Source organism: Typopeltis vanoorti, chromosome 3 (assembly GCF_054136105.1).
Source record: "Typopeltis vanoorti isolate ZY-2024b chromosome 3, IOZ_Tvanoo_1.0, whole genome shotgun sequence".
Classification (NCBI taxonomy): Eukaryota; Metazoa; Arthropoda; class Arachnida; order Uropygi; family Thelyphonidae; genus Typopeltis; species Typopeltis vanoorti.
Genome location: NC_143551.1, coordinates 97,275,921 through 97,291,874, shown reverse-complemented (window position 1 = coordinate 97,291,874; position 15,954 = coordinate 97,275,921). Strand labels below are relative to the sequence as shown.

The window sequence follows — 15,954 nt, the reverse complement described above, 5'->3', positions numbered from 1 at the left end:
TGGCGCAAGGTCAGGACTATACGGGAGATGATGGAATTGTTCCCAGCCAAAGGTGGCGAGAAGTTGTTGTGTTACGCCAGCTGTGTGTGTGTGGGCGGGCATTATCATCAATCAAAACAATGTCCCTGGTAAGCATTCCACATCATTTATTCTGGATTGCACGACACAGTTTCTTAAGGGTTTGGCAGTACATACTAGAATTGATTGTGGAGCCAGCCTTGACCCAAGAAGTCTTCCAGTAAAATTCGTTGTCTGTCCCAAAACACAGTGCATATGATTTTCTGATGATGAGGTGTGCCTCCACTCCATGGACGTTGTTTGGATTCAGGGGTTGCATGTGACACTCAAGTCTCATCCCCCCCCCCCCCCCCCGGTGAAAAGTCTGCTCAGGAAAGCATCGCCATCCTCATGGTAGTGTGTCAAGAATTCCACCGTACTGCATAGCCGATTCACTTTATGTTGTTCTGTAAGCAACTTCGGCACCCAGCATGCACACAATTTCCAATAACTCAGTTTCTCGGACACAATTTCATGAAAACATGAACGTGAAACTTCTGGAAATTGCAGCGAGAGTGACGTCATAGTGAATCCCCTATTCTGTCAAATCTTCTCTGCAACTGAGCACACCAAATCGTCAGTTACTAAAGATGGTCGCCTGCTCCATTCATCATCGTGCACACCTATCCTTCCTTCATTAAAAAAAAAAAAAAGTCTTACCCATCTTCGTACCATTGAATCACTCATTGCGTGTTCTCCATAAACCTCAATAATTTGCCAATGAATTTCAGCTGCTTTAACATTCCTCGCATTCAAGAAATGGATAACTGACTTAATTTCACATGTGGCAGATGGTTCAATTTTACATGTGGCTGGCGATTCAATTTTCTTAGACATTATAAACATACACCAAAAAGCGTATGCACAGTGGGAAGGTCTATAAATGGCACCAATGCATTGGTAAGGAATCAACAAACTCAGCACGCATTCGCACCATTGCGATCGCAGTGCTGCAGTGAAAATATTTAAAAATGGAACTTACTTTCTGGACGTTTGTTGATAAACTTATAGGTTGATCAACAAACCTCTCATGTATTGGGCCCAATATTAAAAAAAACAAACATAAGATTGGACATTAGGAGGTTGATGAAAAGGATTAAAGATAATAGTATGAAAGGAAAGGTAGTCAGTCTGTTGCCCAGTTATGACAGTGATGAGATGAGGTGGAGATGAGAGAGATGAGAGCAAGGATTATGAATGATATGTTAGTGGAAATGTGTGAAGAGAAGGGTGTTCAGTTTATTAATGTGTGCAATGAGTTTAAAGGACTAATTGAACTGTGTAAAAGTGATGGATTGCATCTTATTGGTTTTGGTGTGAGTCATTTGGAGAGACTGCTGTTGATGGAAGGGAGAGCAATGAGTGCACAGAATGAATCTGAGCAAGTAAGAAGTGATGTGAAAGAATGGGAGAATAAGGAAGGAGAGATTGAAGTGGTGTTTATGAATGAAGAAGTGGGTAGCATGAGTGTAAAGAATGAGAGAACAAGTGTGGAAGACAAACAGGGAAATAGGGAGAATCAGGGTGGACAGGGAAATACAGCATGAGAAATGTTAATGTTCAAAGAGGATGCGAATGTGTGTGTGTGTGTAGACAGAAAGGGAATAGAATGGCCTGATAGGCTATCCTATTCCCTTAGATATAGGGATAACATTTGATTTGAAGAAGGTCCTTCTGGGATGAGTAAAGAGAAAAAGAAGTGGCTCAATGGAGAAGTCACACATAACAACTGATATCAGAGAAACTTGTTACAGATCCAGGAATGAGCTTGTACGTTGGTATGCTAGAGGTATCACATACAAAGGAAATAAAATGGTTGCATTGATTCAGTTCATTCACCCAAAAACTATTGGAATACTCATTGGAAGAGGACAGCATCCTCATAGGAATAGAGTGGAGGGTATGCTATATTTTGCAAAGATAGAAAGGATATGACAGAGGTAAATAGAATGAAATACTTAGTGCAATGTTGCTATAGACCAGTAGTTGGTGAGAGAGTGACCATGAAGTTATTACCTAGGTCAGGGGTTCCCAACACCTGGGGTACCTATATTCCCTGGGGGTACAGTGAATAGCAGGTAAATAAGTATAATACGCTATTAATATATTCCAAAAATAGTTATGTTATCAACATTTCCGAGCTATTCCATGTTGGTACTGTCTGTCAGCCACACCAGCAATATTTCAGGTCTCTTTTTGGACATGGACACAGTGAGGTTGCATAGACTTTTTTTTTTCCTCACTGCAGGGTCCGATAACTCAAAATGCCTGGTTAAGATTCAGGATAGCTAGTGAAATTGCCAGATCAGAGCTCCCTCGAGGCTCGCCTCCATGGCATCTGCACCTCCTGCGCATGATGTACTGTATGGAACACACTCCAACTGCTTCATTTCGACATGCTCACAGTACACACGTTTTAGTGATAAACAGGTTAGCTAAATTACTTTTGCCGACTTCACTTTTGCTGACTAAATTTTAATCTAATCGTAAGTAGCTTATAGTTTATTTTTAGCCTATTCTAAAAATGAAAGGATAGATCAAGATTTAAGTACATTAAAATATTATTTATTTTTTAGCTTATTTTTAAAATGAAAGGTTAGATCACGATTTATGTACAAAAAAATATTATTTTTGCAGACCCAAGGAATGACCATGCCAAAGAAACATCATTACCAAGATTCACATGTGCAAGATGGTTTTACTTTTGTGCTTGACAAAGAAGGTGTGCAAAAGCCGCAGTGCTTTATTTGCTCCAAGATATTCAGCAATGGCAGTATGAAGCCATCAAAATTGAGAGAGCATCTTCAGAATGTTCACCCCGAGCATTCTAATGAGTCAGAGTCCTCATTTAGAATAAAACGAGCATGATTTGGTAAGAATATCACACTTCATGACCATGGATTTATTACCCTGAAGAAGCCAGCACTGGAGGCTAGTTATCGCGTTGCACTGAGGGTCGCCAAAGAAAAGAAACCAATATAATTGCTGAGACATTAGTGAAGCCGTGTGCTATGGACATGGTTTGGTTGAGTTGATGTGTGGTAAAGAAGCAAAAGAGAAGATTGCACAAATACCATTATCAAATAATACAATTTGTGATCGGATTCGAGAAATGTCAGAAGACATACGTGTACAGGTAGTGGAGGAAATCAAGAAAAGTCCGGCAAGAATTAGTTTACAGTTGGATGAATCAACTGATGTCTCTAACTGCACAGAGCTTCTTGTTTTTACTAGATATATACATGAAAATGAAATAAAAGAGGAATTTCTTTTTTGTAAACCCTTGAAAAGAAACAACAAAGGCAGTGGACATTATGAATTTAGTGAATGATATTTTTGATTCAAATGGCCTTTCACGGGAATTAGTAGAATCTATTTGTAATGATGGTTCTCCCACTATGTTGGGGAAAAAATCAGTTTTCACCGCTTTAGTTAAAGAAATCAACCCAAATATTTTTACAAGCCATTGTATCCTTCACTGGTATGCTTTAGCATCTAAAACACTTCCACATAATTTGAAAGCCGTTTTGGATGTTGTTGTTCAAGTTGTGAATTTTATCAAAGCAAAAGCATTGAATTACCATGTGTTTAAATCTTTGTGAGAAGAGGTTGGAGCAGATCATATCGTACTGCTGCTTCATACAGAAGTATGATGGTTATCCAGAGGAAATGTTTTAGAAAGGGTTTTTGAACTTAGAAATTTAATTGAAATTTTTTTAATCAAAAAAGAATCTGCTTTTGCTTCATATTTCAAAGATCCAAACTTTGAGATTTCTCTGGCTTATCTTTCTGATGTATTTGGAATTCTTAATTATGTGAACATTTCACTGCAGGGTACAGATGTCATTCTCGCAGAGGCTGAAGAAAAGATACAATCATTTCAAGAAAAATTGACTCTCTGGGGAAGAAGGGTGGAGTTAAGTAACTTTGCCAATTTCAAATTTCTTGATGAAATCACTTCAGATCCGGCATATGAACTAAAACAGGAAGTTCGTGATAGCATTATACTGCATTTAAAAACTTTGAAAGAGGCACTTGCAAGAATAATTCCTCCTGACCAAATGAATGAAGTCTGGATACGTAACCCTTTTCATATTGATTTAGAAAAAATTGGTGACAACGACCCAGTGAAAGATGAGCTAATTGATCTCCGCAATAACAAGAAACTCTGAATTGAATTTCAATCAACGAAGTTACAAAATTTTTGTTGTACACTTGAAGAAGCATATCCCGTTATCACCAAATGTACTTACATGGTTATAATTCAATTGTAAAATCTTTATTAAACTGCAGTAAAATCGATTAGTGAGACCTTGATTCTGTTTCTTATTCACCAACAGTTTTATTCTTGGTACAATTTTTGAAATAGATACTCGCATATCATATTCAGGCTCCAGTTTGTTTCTTGTTTTTTTGGGCTTGATTGAAAACAGAACTGAGAATCCTGATTCACATAGATAACAATTTATCTATGTGAATCAGGATTCTCAGTTCTGTTTTCAATCAAGTCCAAAACAAGAAACAAACTGGAGCCTGAATATGATATGCGAGTATCTATTTCAAAAATTGTACCATGAATAAAACTGTTGGTGGATAAGAAACAGAATCAAGGTCTCACTAATCGATTTTACTGCAGTTTAATAAAGATTTTACAATTTTATGATAATATAATTGATTTATTTATCAAATAAAGCTTTTATGAAAACTTAATTATTGTTTATTTCTTATATTCTTTGAATCTATATGGTAAACTTAAGAATTTATTTCTTATTATAATGAATAGGGGGTACCGGGACCAAAAAGGTTGGGAACCCTTGACCTAGGTGGTTGCCAGCCATCTAAGGACTTCTATCAGGAAAGGGTATATGTGGAACTACAATGCTGGTGATTATGAGAAGCTCAGTAGACATACAGCCCGCATCTGTAGCATGAAACAAGGAGTTGGGTGGAAATGAGATCCATACTGCTTGGGTGATATTCAAGAACTGTCTAGTAGATGGAATGTCTAAATGTATTCCAGGGATCAGAACGTTAAATAAGGTAGGTATGAAATGGATGAAGAGATTAAGCATGCAATACAAAGAAAGAAGGCATTGTGGAGTCAACATAAGATGAGTGGTAATAATCAATTACATGAGGAATACATAGAACAGGCAAAGAGGATGACTTGGATGGTAAGGGTAGCAAAAATGCAGTATCAGTATCAGCATCAGTTAACTAATGAAGCCAAAAAACATCATAGGGAGGTCTTTCAATACATAGCCAGCAAAAAAAAACAAAAACAAAAAAACAATGATTATGATAAGATTATATTGATTGGAGAAAATGGTATAAGGACAACTGCTGAAGAGGATACCAGTGGAGATATTTAATGGGCAGTTCATAAAGGTCTTTTATCCTTGTAAATGTGACATCATGGAGAATTTGAGAGCAGTGGATGATGAGGAGGAGAGATTGACTGTTAGTGAGCAAACCTCATGTTAATAAGGCTGTGGGACTTGATGATATATCACTATGTATTTTGAAGGAAATGTGCCATGGAGTTGGCATTTGCCTTGACATATTGATTCAATATGAGTCTTGCATTGGGTCAAGTGACAAAGGAGTGGAGGGAAGGCAAGATTGTGCCACTTCATAAGGGAGGTGACAGAACTCGAGCATCAAATTACAGGCCAATCTGTATGTCAAGTGTTTGTAGTTAAAGTGTTGGACAGGCTGGTAGAACCAGGATCCAGAATTGGGTTGACAACAGTAGTGTTCTCTTTGATGGACAGCATGGATTTGCTAAAGGGAAGTCACGTTTTAATAATCTACTTATTTATCACAATAAGGTGACGGCTTCATTGAACTAGGGGAATGGATACACAGCATTATACTTAGATTTTGCAAGGGCTTTTAATAGATTACCACATGATAAGTTGATACTCAAACTAGAACAGATGGAGTTGGATATCAGACTAGTGCATTGGTCTGTTGCTGTCCATTGCTGTTTAACCTGTATGTTAATGATATTGGGGAAGTTTTGGATGGGAATATTTAGTTGTTTGCAGATGATGCAAAGTTGGGATGAACTATGAAGAGTAGAGTAGATGTTCTGCTCTACTCTTCATAGTTCATCCCAACTTATAAGTTGCCTTATAAGAAGACTTGAATAGATTGAGCGAATATGCACGAGAGTGGGGATACCAGTTCATTGTTGCAAAATGTAAGGTTTTAAAATTTGAGAAACAAAGATGAAATGTAGAATTTACACTTGGTTTGGATATATTGTTGGATGTAGAGGAAATAAGAGGTCTTAGGGTGATAGTGGATAAGAACCTACAATTTAGAGGTCATATTGCCAAAATTGTGAGGTCAACACAACAAATTCTGGCAATGATGCAGAGGACGCTGACTTGAAGAAGCAAGGAGATTCTGGTTCTATTGTATAAGGCCTTGATTAGGTCACATATGGACAAATGTGCACAGATTTGGTCACCGAATATTCCAAAGGATGAAGATATGTTGGAAATGGTACAGATGTGATTGATTAAGGTTGTTTCTGATCTCTGGAATGTTGCATATGAAGAAACGTTGAGAAGATGCAATGTACAGAGTCAAGTGGATAGAAGAAAGAGAAGTGATATGAGCTGTACAAGTTGGTAAGGGGTTGTTATAAGATTAACATTGAAGAGGTTTTTCATAAAATAGTGGGAGTTGTGGGACTTATACTTTTACCAAATCCCTGGAAAAAGTAGAAGTTAGGTGTGAGCAAGGCAGCGAGAAGCAGGTTTTATGCATGGAGAGTTGTGAATGACTGGAAGGCATTGCCTGAGTGTGGTGTCTGGAAAGAATTTGAATGTGTTTAAGGCATGGTATGATGAGCTGTGTGTGTGTGAGTGTGTATGACAAAGGGACCTCCTAGATGAGTCTTTGACTCTAGGATAATAATAATAATAATAATTATTATTATTCTTGTCTGCACTTTGTATTCCTTCCACAATGTTTTCTTTTTTGCAGCTCCTGCTTTATAATGATACTCATCCACTTAAGTCTTACTCAGTTTATTCTCCTGACCTAGGTATTCAGCCTGATACTGCATAGATCAAACAATCCCTGACCATATCCCACGCACTACTGACATTTATTCCTCATCAAATTAGATAGTTTGCATGCCTTCCATCTATCCTCATAATAATAAATATTATTAGTCTTAATATCATTTTCATTATCCAATTATGCACCTTCTCTAAGGTTACTTCATCTCTTTCTAAATACAGTGACCATATCTGAGAACAGTAACCCAAATGTGGTGGTCTGATCAGAGCTTTACACAATGGAACCAATATCCTTTTTTCTGTACTGGTCAATGTGCCTCTCCAGAATGCAACAATTCTCTGGGTTGTCTTCACCACCTTTGTAATATGTCCTCTGAACTTCAAATTTCTATATACATCCCAAGATCGTACACAGCTGATTTCTTCACTTCTTCCAGCATAATACCACCAAGTGAATATGAAGCATACCATCTGTGGATCCCAAATTTCAAAACCTTACATTTAGCCCCATTAACCTGACAACTCTATTCATATGCTTATTTTCCTGGCTTATTCAAATTCTTCTGAAGAGCCAAAACATCAGCACTATTACTGATGATAACCCTTCCAAGCTTCACATTATCTGCAAGTAACTGAATATCTCCCTGTAGGCCAGAGAAGACAACAACAACAACATCACTAACATAAGATTGAACAGCAATCATCCTGGTACTTGACACTGTGGAACTCCACTTATAACCTTCCTACTCCATGATACTGCTTCCTCATATACAACTCTCTGATATCTATGAGAAAGCCAGTTACTAATCCAGTTCACAAATCTGATATGAAATCCATATGTAGCAATTCATCATAAAAATTATGGAAACAACTACCGTGTTACAGTAAAACTTCGGTTTAATATAAACCAAAATAATCACTCAATGTTTCGACTTTCACATTAAGGTCATCATGTGGAGTATACGCATATATACAAAGAAACAAGCTGCACTACAATCTACACAGTATGCTAAAGTTACAATGATTTGGTCAACCATTAAAACAATTCATCTCTAGTGAAAAAAAAAAAATACTAAATCAAAGCTAGTGTCCCATTATTATTATTATCTATTTGGTTACAAAAATAAATTGAACTAGAGAGCACCATGTTCATGCAAAAATTCCTCATATAAGTATACATATAAATTAAAACAAAACAGTATGGATGGTGGCCCATAAAAGCTGAAATAACTGCTTAGAGTCCTAAAGTCAGGGTTTGTTGGAAAAACTTGAAGAACTAAGTGGGCTGAATGTGCCATCCAAATGTTTGGGATTTTTATGCAACCATTATTGTTAACATTAGGGTGGCTAATCAAAATTTCACAAGCTTATTTAAATTTTTGTTTATACCATGTTTTTGTATGATGCAAAGAAGAAGTACTTTTTCAATCAATTCTGGTATAGGCTGTTAAGAGCATGAAGGAAAGGATCCATATGTAGCAACTTAAATACCAACCTTGTACACCTTATGAAATTCCTTTGAAAAATCCAAAAATATGACAATGTATACCTTACTCTCACCCAACATTCTTGTTACTCTATATAAAAGGCATTCATATTACTAAAACATGAACATCCCTTAACAAATTCATGCTAGTCTAAATAAATTGCATTGTCCTCGTCTGCCATATTCTGAATTCGATTTCTCATCAATTTTTCCAAAATCCTAACAACTACAGAAGAAATACAAACTGGGCTACAGTTTGATAGCTCCATTCTATCACCATCCTTATGCAATGCCACTATCTTGCACTCCTTCCATCGCAAGACTTTCATTATATATTCAATAGCTAGGTTAATGGAATGGTCAGCTCCACAGCACATTCCCTTAAAACACTTGGTGAAACCATCTAGTCCCCCTGTCTTATTAACACCTGGAGTGCTCAATATTTGCAATACATCCTCTGCATTCACTTCTAATCCTTCACCCCACCTCCCATTATCTCTCTAGGAAGAAAACAAACTTTACCAGGATGGAACAGTCATCTAATAAACTCATCATTAAGTAGCTTAACTATGTCATCTGCCTTAGTCACCTGGCTACCATTCTCTATTTAGTAAAGTTATCTGTCTATATCCATTCTTCCTGCTACAGACCGCATAGTAAAAAAAAAAAAAAACACTTGGAATTCACCTTGAACTGAAGTGCTCATCTCCTATCACATTCTAATTTCCCCCTCCTTACTATGCTAGTTACCTTCCTAGCCTGAGCCTTATATTCCTAATGTAGTGCTGTTCTCCACCCCTCTCTTATTATATGTCTTGTATAATCTCTTTTTCATCTGCAATTCCTCTAGTCATCCATTTGACTACAAATTGCTTTTCTTCTTCCCTTGAGGTATACAATCTGTCATTGCTGTCAACATTTTTTTTTTTTTCTTAAGTATCTCCCATGCACTACTGACCTCTTCTTCAAATTCTTTCATCCAAGCTGGTTTCTAAGTCTATTATGGTTGCCTGCATTATAATCCACATAAATTCCTTCTGGCTTGATACTTCTACATGCCTATTCATCTTCGAAGTCAAGACTACATGGTCATTCTCACCAAATGGGGACAAGTATGAATCTCTGTTGAAAGTTTTTTATTTTTTTAAAGTATGAATCTCAGTCACAATCAGATCCTCTGACAAAAACTCTTGATTTCCTCCAAAATTCAGTTTCCTGAGTACTGTATGCTGCTTCCATCACACAGTTTATATTGCTATAGCTAGAAGTATCCCATAATGATTACTCACTTTGCACTAACCAAACTAATCTGCCTACACATATCCTGCTCATTACAATCTATATTTCCTGGTCTACAGTACAGCAACATTTCACTAAATATCTTGTCCTATCCACAACCTGAGAAGGTACATCTTATCGTTTATTATAAGTACCACTCCACCATCCGATTTGCATTCCCTATCCCAATCTATGTTTTACCCTTCAATTTCTACCCCTATTAGAATGTCCTCTTCAATTAATCAAGTGTTTTAATACCAACAATGTTTGGAGAGAGTGAGTCAATCATGTCACAAACTTGTTCCATATTTCTGTAATGATCATGGTTTGTAGTACAGAAAAACCAGTTCACTGTCACTTTCTCAAGCTGCTATTCCCCACACGAAGCTATTCCTGCTATGTTCCACCTTTGCTATTCTAGTTTCCCTGCCCTGACACATTCACTTTCCAGAAAACAACAGTTTTTCCAAATGCACATGTCCTTCTCTGTGTTCAAATGTAATCCATCTCTTACATACAGCTCCCTTCAAATGTGCTTCATGCATCCACATATTCGAAACCTCTCTCTTCCTGCCTACACACTCTTTCTATCATTTCATTTATTATTAATGCTCTTCTCCTTCACTTTATGCATTATCATAGTGAGGCAACACACTCACTATCTTCCCTCTCACACATTTCTGCTCCAATTCCTAACAATAATCTCAAGTCTTTTAACACAATTCATGATACCTCTCAGGTCATTTGTACCAACCATCATTATCATTTGTTCTATGTTTTCACCTCACTTCGGTGCCACTGCTTCATTCTCTATTATCACTCCAAGCAAGCACCCCCCCCCCCCCTTTGCACTCTAATCCACAGAAGTTGAATCATCAAATCTCTATACATTACACTCCTCACAGCTTCATTAATTCTTCTCTCACTGGCATGGCATCTATGAATCTTTTTTTTGCTTCCACTCTCTCTCTCTCTTTCTCCTTTTCCTCCATCCTTTCATCTCTCTATACTTTGCTCTTATACCTGATCAAACTTTCTTTGATTTCCTCTCTTTCCCTGTCTCTCTCATTCTCTCACCTTTTTCTCTCCCTTCCTCTCTCTCATGCACTTTTCTTACACCTATTCTCCTTGCACTAGTTTACCTCTTGTCTCTTAATCTCTTCATCCACTCTCCTGAATTTAGTCTTCAAGGCTTTGATTTCCTTTCTTAGCAGTTCTATTTTTCTGTTTCACTTAACATTTACTCACACAATCAAAATCACCAACTGTCAAAACATCTCTGTCTGTCACAATCTACAATGCGAAATCCAGAGATATCTCTTTCACATTCTTCTCTTCATTCTCTACTAGTATCTACAAGTCAACACTCACACATTTCCAACATGCTATCTTTGCTACTGATAAAGCCCTGCACTCTAACACTCAAGTTACCCAGCACCTGTTAAATGCCTATTATATTTTTTCCTATTTGAACACATTCACCAAATATACATTTCTAGCGTCTAGTTCATTACACACATTCATCACATGCCAAGAGAAGAACCTGAACACGTGCTTCCCCCCACCCTTGGTTAATTTCCATGGGTGACCACGAATTCTATCTCCAACAACTATAGGCTACAAATTCTCACTCATGTCTATACTGTAAAATCCCTCACTAACTTTCTTATGTTTCCCTCGTATATTCTCCTCAGTGTATTGCTCAAAAAAATCCTCAATCTGCCTTCAAATGCACAGTTCTGTAGTTCAATTATCATCTTGATAATTGGTCGAAAAAATTTTCCCCCATCTCTTTGGAAGCCAGGTGATCATATCTGTACACAGTAGTCCAGATATGGGCTTATCCAAGCCCTGTTAACAAGAATAACTTCCTTTTTCTTGTAGGTTAGTGCTTTTCAACCATATAGTTAACTGACATGATGATTTAATCATCTCAGCAACATGGCACTACACTTTTAACTCTGTCTGCCACAGGTTGTAATGCCTGTAAATTTGAACATCACGTCTCTAGCTTTATAACAGAAGTCTTTTATTTGGAATGGAAACTTTGTGTTTCCATGAAACAAAGGAATATTATTCTTTCATAGTTATACCTTTTTTCATTTCATTACAATTACTTATTTATGTAAGTTTATTAGTTTTATTGTATTTCAAGTTAATTTATTTTAATTTTAGTTTTGATTATAATTTCAATTTATTTCATAACCACCCATGGTGGCCCTCCAGCACATGGCTCAGATCTGTAAAATGAATAACACTCCTTTGTTTGAGTTTCACCTTGTGATTATGCTTCTGCACTGTTGAGGGTCTGTTAGTTTCATGCTGAAATATTTGTAATAATAAAATTATTGTTATTTATGCTTGTGAATATGTGTTTCTAATAATTTTGATAGTGAAAGTATAATGGTATGGAGTTGTTTTTTTTTCTAGTATGGACTCAGACCTTTGGTTGTAATGCCTGTATTGATGAACACATATTCATAATACAATGTATCCTACTGTAACAACTATGACAATTATTAATTCAATAATGCACCATGCCATACCATAAGCACTACTGCAAAACATCCTGAAGAAAACTGATGTATAAAAATGTGAATGACTTGGCAAGAGTCCTGATCTCAACCCAATTTTATGTTCGTGGCTGACAAACATCAGGCTCAGTAGAAGCATTGTTTCAGAACTAACTGAATGAGATTATGATATTTCACAACTAATGTTTTTGAAATAACTGAATTTTATTAACACACACACACACACACACACACACACACACACACACACACACACACACACACACACACACACACACACACACAAAATAATAATAATAATAATAAATAAATATTTTGAAAATTCAAATAGAATTAGAAATAAAGATTAAAAAAAGTGCAGCCATTTTACTTGTTACAGAATGAATCAATTATTGCTCCTGGCCAGAATAACCATGCATCTAATTGTGGTGATATATCTAAAGTATCATATAGAACATTAGGTGATAATGCCATTCCACCTATAAAGAAGTCATCGATAGCCCACTCAATCATACCAAACCCTAAAAAGAAATGCAAAATATTAAACAGGCTTTCCATGCTTAGTTTGATAATGCATGAAAAGTTGAAAACTAAATCATTTAAAGTTCAGAATGATTTACACAATTATAATAAAAATAATTTAGCCCATTAAAGTAATTTTTGAAGAATGCTGCATCTTTGTAGCTTGGTTTTGTTGCATTGTCTCTTTCATGCTATTGATATAGACCAGTGGTGGCCAGAAAATTTTAAGTGTGGGTGCTGCATATACAAAATAAAAAAAATAAAAATAAAATTTTAAAAAAAATTATTTTTTTCCTAATCAGTAACCAATTTATTAAAAAATAAATTTACATATTAAAAAATATTTCACCCTCACCAAGAACAAACACTAATAATAAAAGTTTCGTATCTCACAGAAATAACGCACGCATGCATACAATTTATCTATAAGTGACACTGCCCAAACGAGCAGTGTTGGAATCACTTGTAACATGCAATGACAAGCGTAAATGAATATCAGTGAGTCTAGCTACAACTGATACGATAATTCTGCCACTGCGTTAGATCGCAGTGCATTTGTTTCATGTAATGATAATTGAAAAATATAATTCTTTTCATATTTTCAACAGTGACACTCATCATAATTCAGCCTTGTATCTATAATAATAAATAATTATATGTTATTTTAACAAAATAAAATACGATTTACCAAAAATAGTTCACCCTCACCATGAACATGCACCAATAATCAAAGTTTTGTATCTCACAGAAATAACGCATGTAAGCATACAATACACTGGCCAAACGAGCAGTGTCAGAATAACTTGTAATGTGCAATGAGAAGTGCAAACGAATATCGGTGAGTCTAGCTGCAATTGGCAGAATGTGATAATTCTGACACTGCATTAGATCGCAGTGCATTTGTTTCATAATCTAAAGCGTTAATCGAACAATTCCAATTATTAACTATTTGATCAATGTCAAAACATAAGCTGTAACCTTTAACATGTTGTATTGCATTTATATAATGTTGTAAGTATTGTTATTATTTATAAACACAAACAAAATTTCATTTTTTCATTTTTTTCTTGGAGGTGCTGCAGTGTCGCAGTGCATATGTACGAGCAGCCACTGATTTAATCAATTACTCATGTCAGTGGTTTCTAAAATTTCCTACTTAAAGATCATTTTAGTGAAGTGATCTCTCAATTATCTAACTATCAAATAATCTGTACCCAAGTGAACTAATTCTTGAAGGGGTTAACAAGTCAAAACTGATTTCCTCATATGAAATGATAATTGAGAGGGTACTGTAATTAATATATGGTCTCCATTTGCATTTTTAATACAAATGGAGATATTTTCATTTAAATTTTTTTTTTCATTAATTATTTCAAAACTAAATTAACATGCAAAGTAATTTAAATGAACAATCCGAAATAGCAAAAATCCATGACTAATTCAATTTATTTCAGACAAACTATGGAGACTACAACCGTTTTAGAATTAATTACTTTAATTTCCCAGTGTTTCGAGCTTCATGTTAAGACCATCATCTGGAGTTTGCACGCACGCACACGCGCGGGCGCGCACACACACACACACACACAGAGAGAGAGAGAGAGACAAGCTATATTACATTTAAAACAGCATGCCAAAGAGACAATGATTTGATCATCAACTGTTATTCTACTGGCCTGACCTCTATTGAAAAAAAAAACCTACATCAAAGCTATATTAGATTTATATCATCATCATCATCATCATGTTTTTATATTAGAGTTATGATCCTAGATTATTTGCAGTCCTATTTATGATTACCTCTTGAATGAAAAGGTTATGTGGGTAGAATATGTGTCTTCCATATTCTTGGGATTTTTAGACCATCATTATTGTTAAGATTGGGAGTGGCTGATAAGAATTTCCCAGGCCTCCTTAAATTTACACTCATACCATATTTTGGTGTGAAGTAAACAACAGGTGCCTTTCCAATTACTGTGTAACGGTAAAGGAAAGGAAATGACAAATTCAATTTTTTTTATTACACTTTTCACTCTTTTCTGCAAATGAATACCACATCTGTTTTAAGGAAGGCAAACTGTTCAAATAACATGTACAGCTTACAAAGGTGTTCTCTGTTGTAATGATTCACTCCTCGTCCTCAACTAGTAATCTATCACTCACTCACTCTCTCATTCACCAGTTGGTGAGAGAAAAATCTACTCCATGCATCCTTGAAAACCACTCTTACATAACTTTCAGAGCTGATGTTGTGTTCTTTCTATTCCACTATGATACCAAAAGATTTTGTCCACTTTCATCCTATAAAATACTTTTGCCAACTTATGAGGGTGGTCTGAAAAGTTCTCAGCATAGACCATAGATGACAACACTATCGGCACGATTTTTTTTTTCTAAGTTGGTGCATCTGTCATGAGCATCCATGTGAAATTGCAAGTCATTCTATCAAGTAGTTTGTTTTTTACAGCTGTCTGAAGCAAAAGTGTAGTCTGTATCCCTTGAAATGGATAAAATTCAGTATCGTACGGTTATAAAATTCTTTGTAAAAGAAGGTTTAACGGCAAAAGAAATTCATTCAACGTTCATAAAAGTTTATGTGCACTCTTCTCCTTCGTTTTCAACAATTAAGAAATGGGCTGACGTGTTTAAACATGGCCATACCAGCCTTGAAGATGATCCACATGAAGGATGTCGAAAAAGTGTAACAACATTAGATATCATTGATCAAGTGCACGATATGGTATTGGATGATCGGCGAGTCAAAGTGTGTGAAATTGCTGATACTATAGGCATTTCAAAAGAACATGTAGGATAAAATTTACATGAAGAATTGCATATGAAAAAGCTTTGTGCAAGATGGGTGCTGTACTTGCTCACAGCAGATCAAAAACGTACTCGCATGAAAATCTCTGAACAGTGCTTGGAGCGTTCTAACAAGAATAAAAACCGATTTTTTGCATTGATTTATTACTATGGATGATACTTGGATTCATCATTGCACACCACACCACACTCCAAACAGCAGTCAAAACAGTGGACA

The 15,954-nt window shown here is 36.0% G+C and overlaps 1 protein-coding gene across 1 annotated transcript in view; it reads right to left on the bottom strand.

Annotated features, from left to right (window-relative positions):
* The window catches only part of LOC150108407 (reelin-like), a 920,570-nt gene that overhangs the window by 361,186 nt on the left and 543,430 nt on the right, over positions 1-15,954 (bottom strand). The window contains exon 37 of the mRNA XM_090390755.1: positions 12,763-12,913. Within this exon, the coding sequence (XP_090246881.1) occupies positions 12,763-12,913 (151 nt within the window). The remainder of the gene's footprint in view (positions 1-12,762; positions 12,914-15,954) is intronic.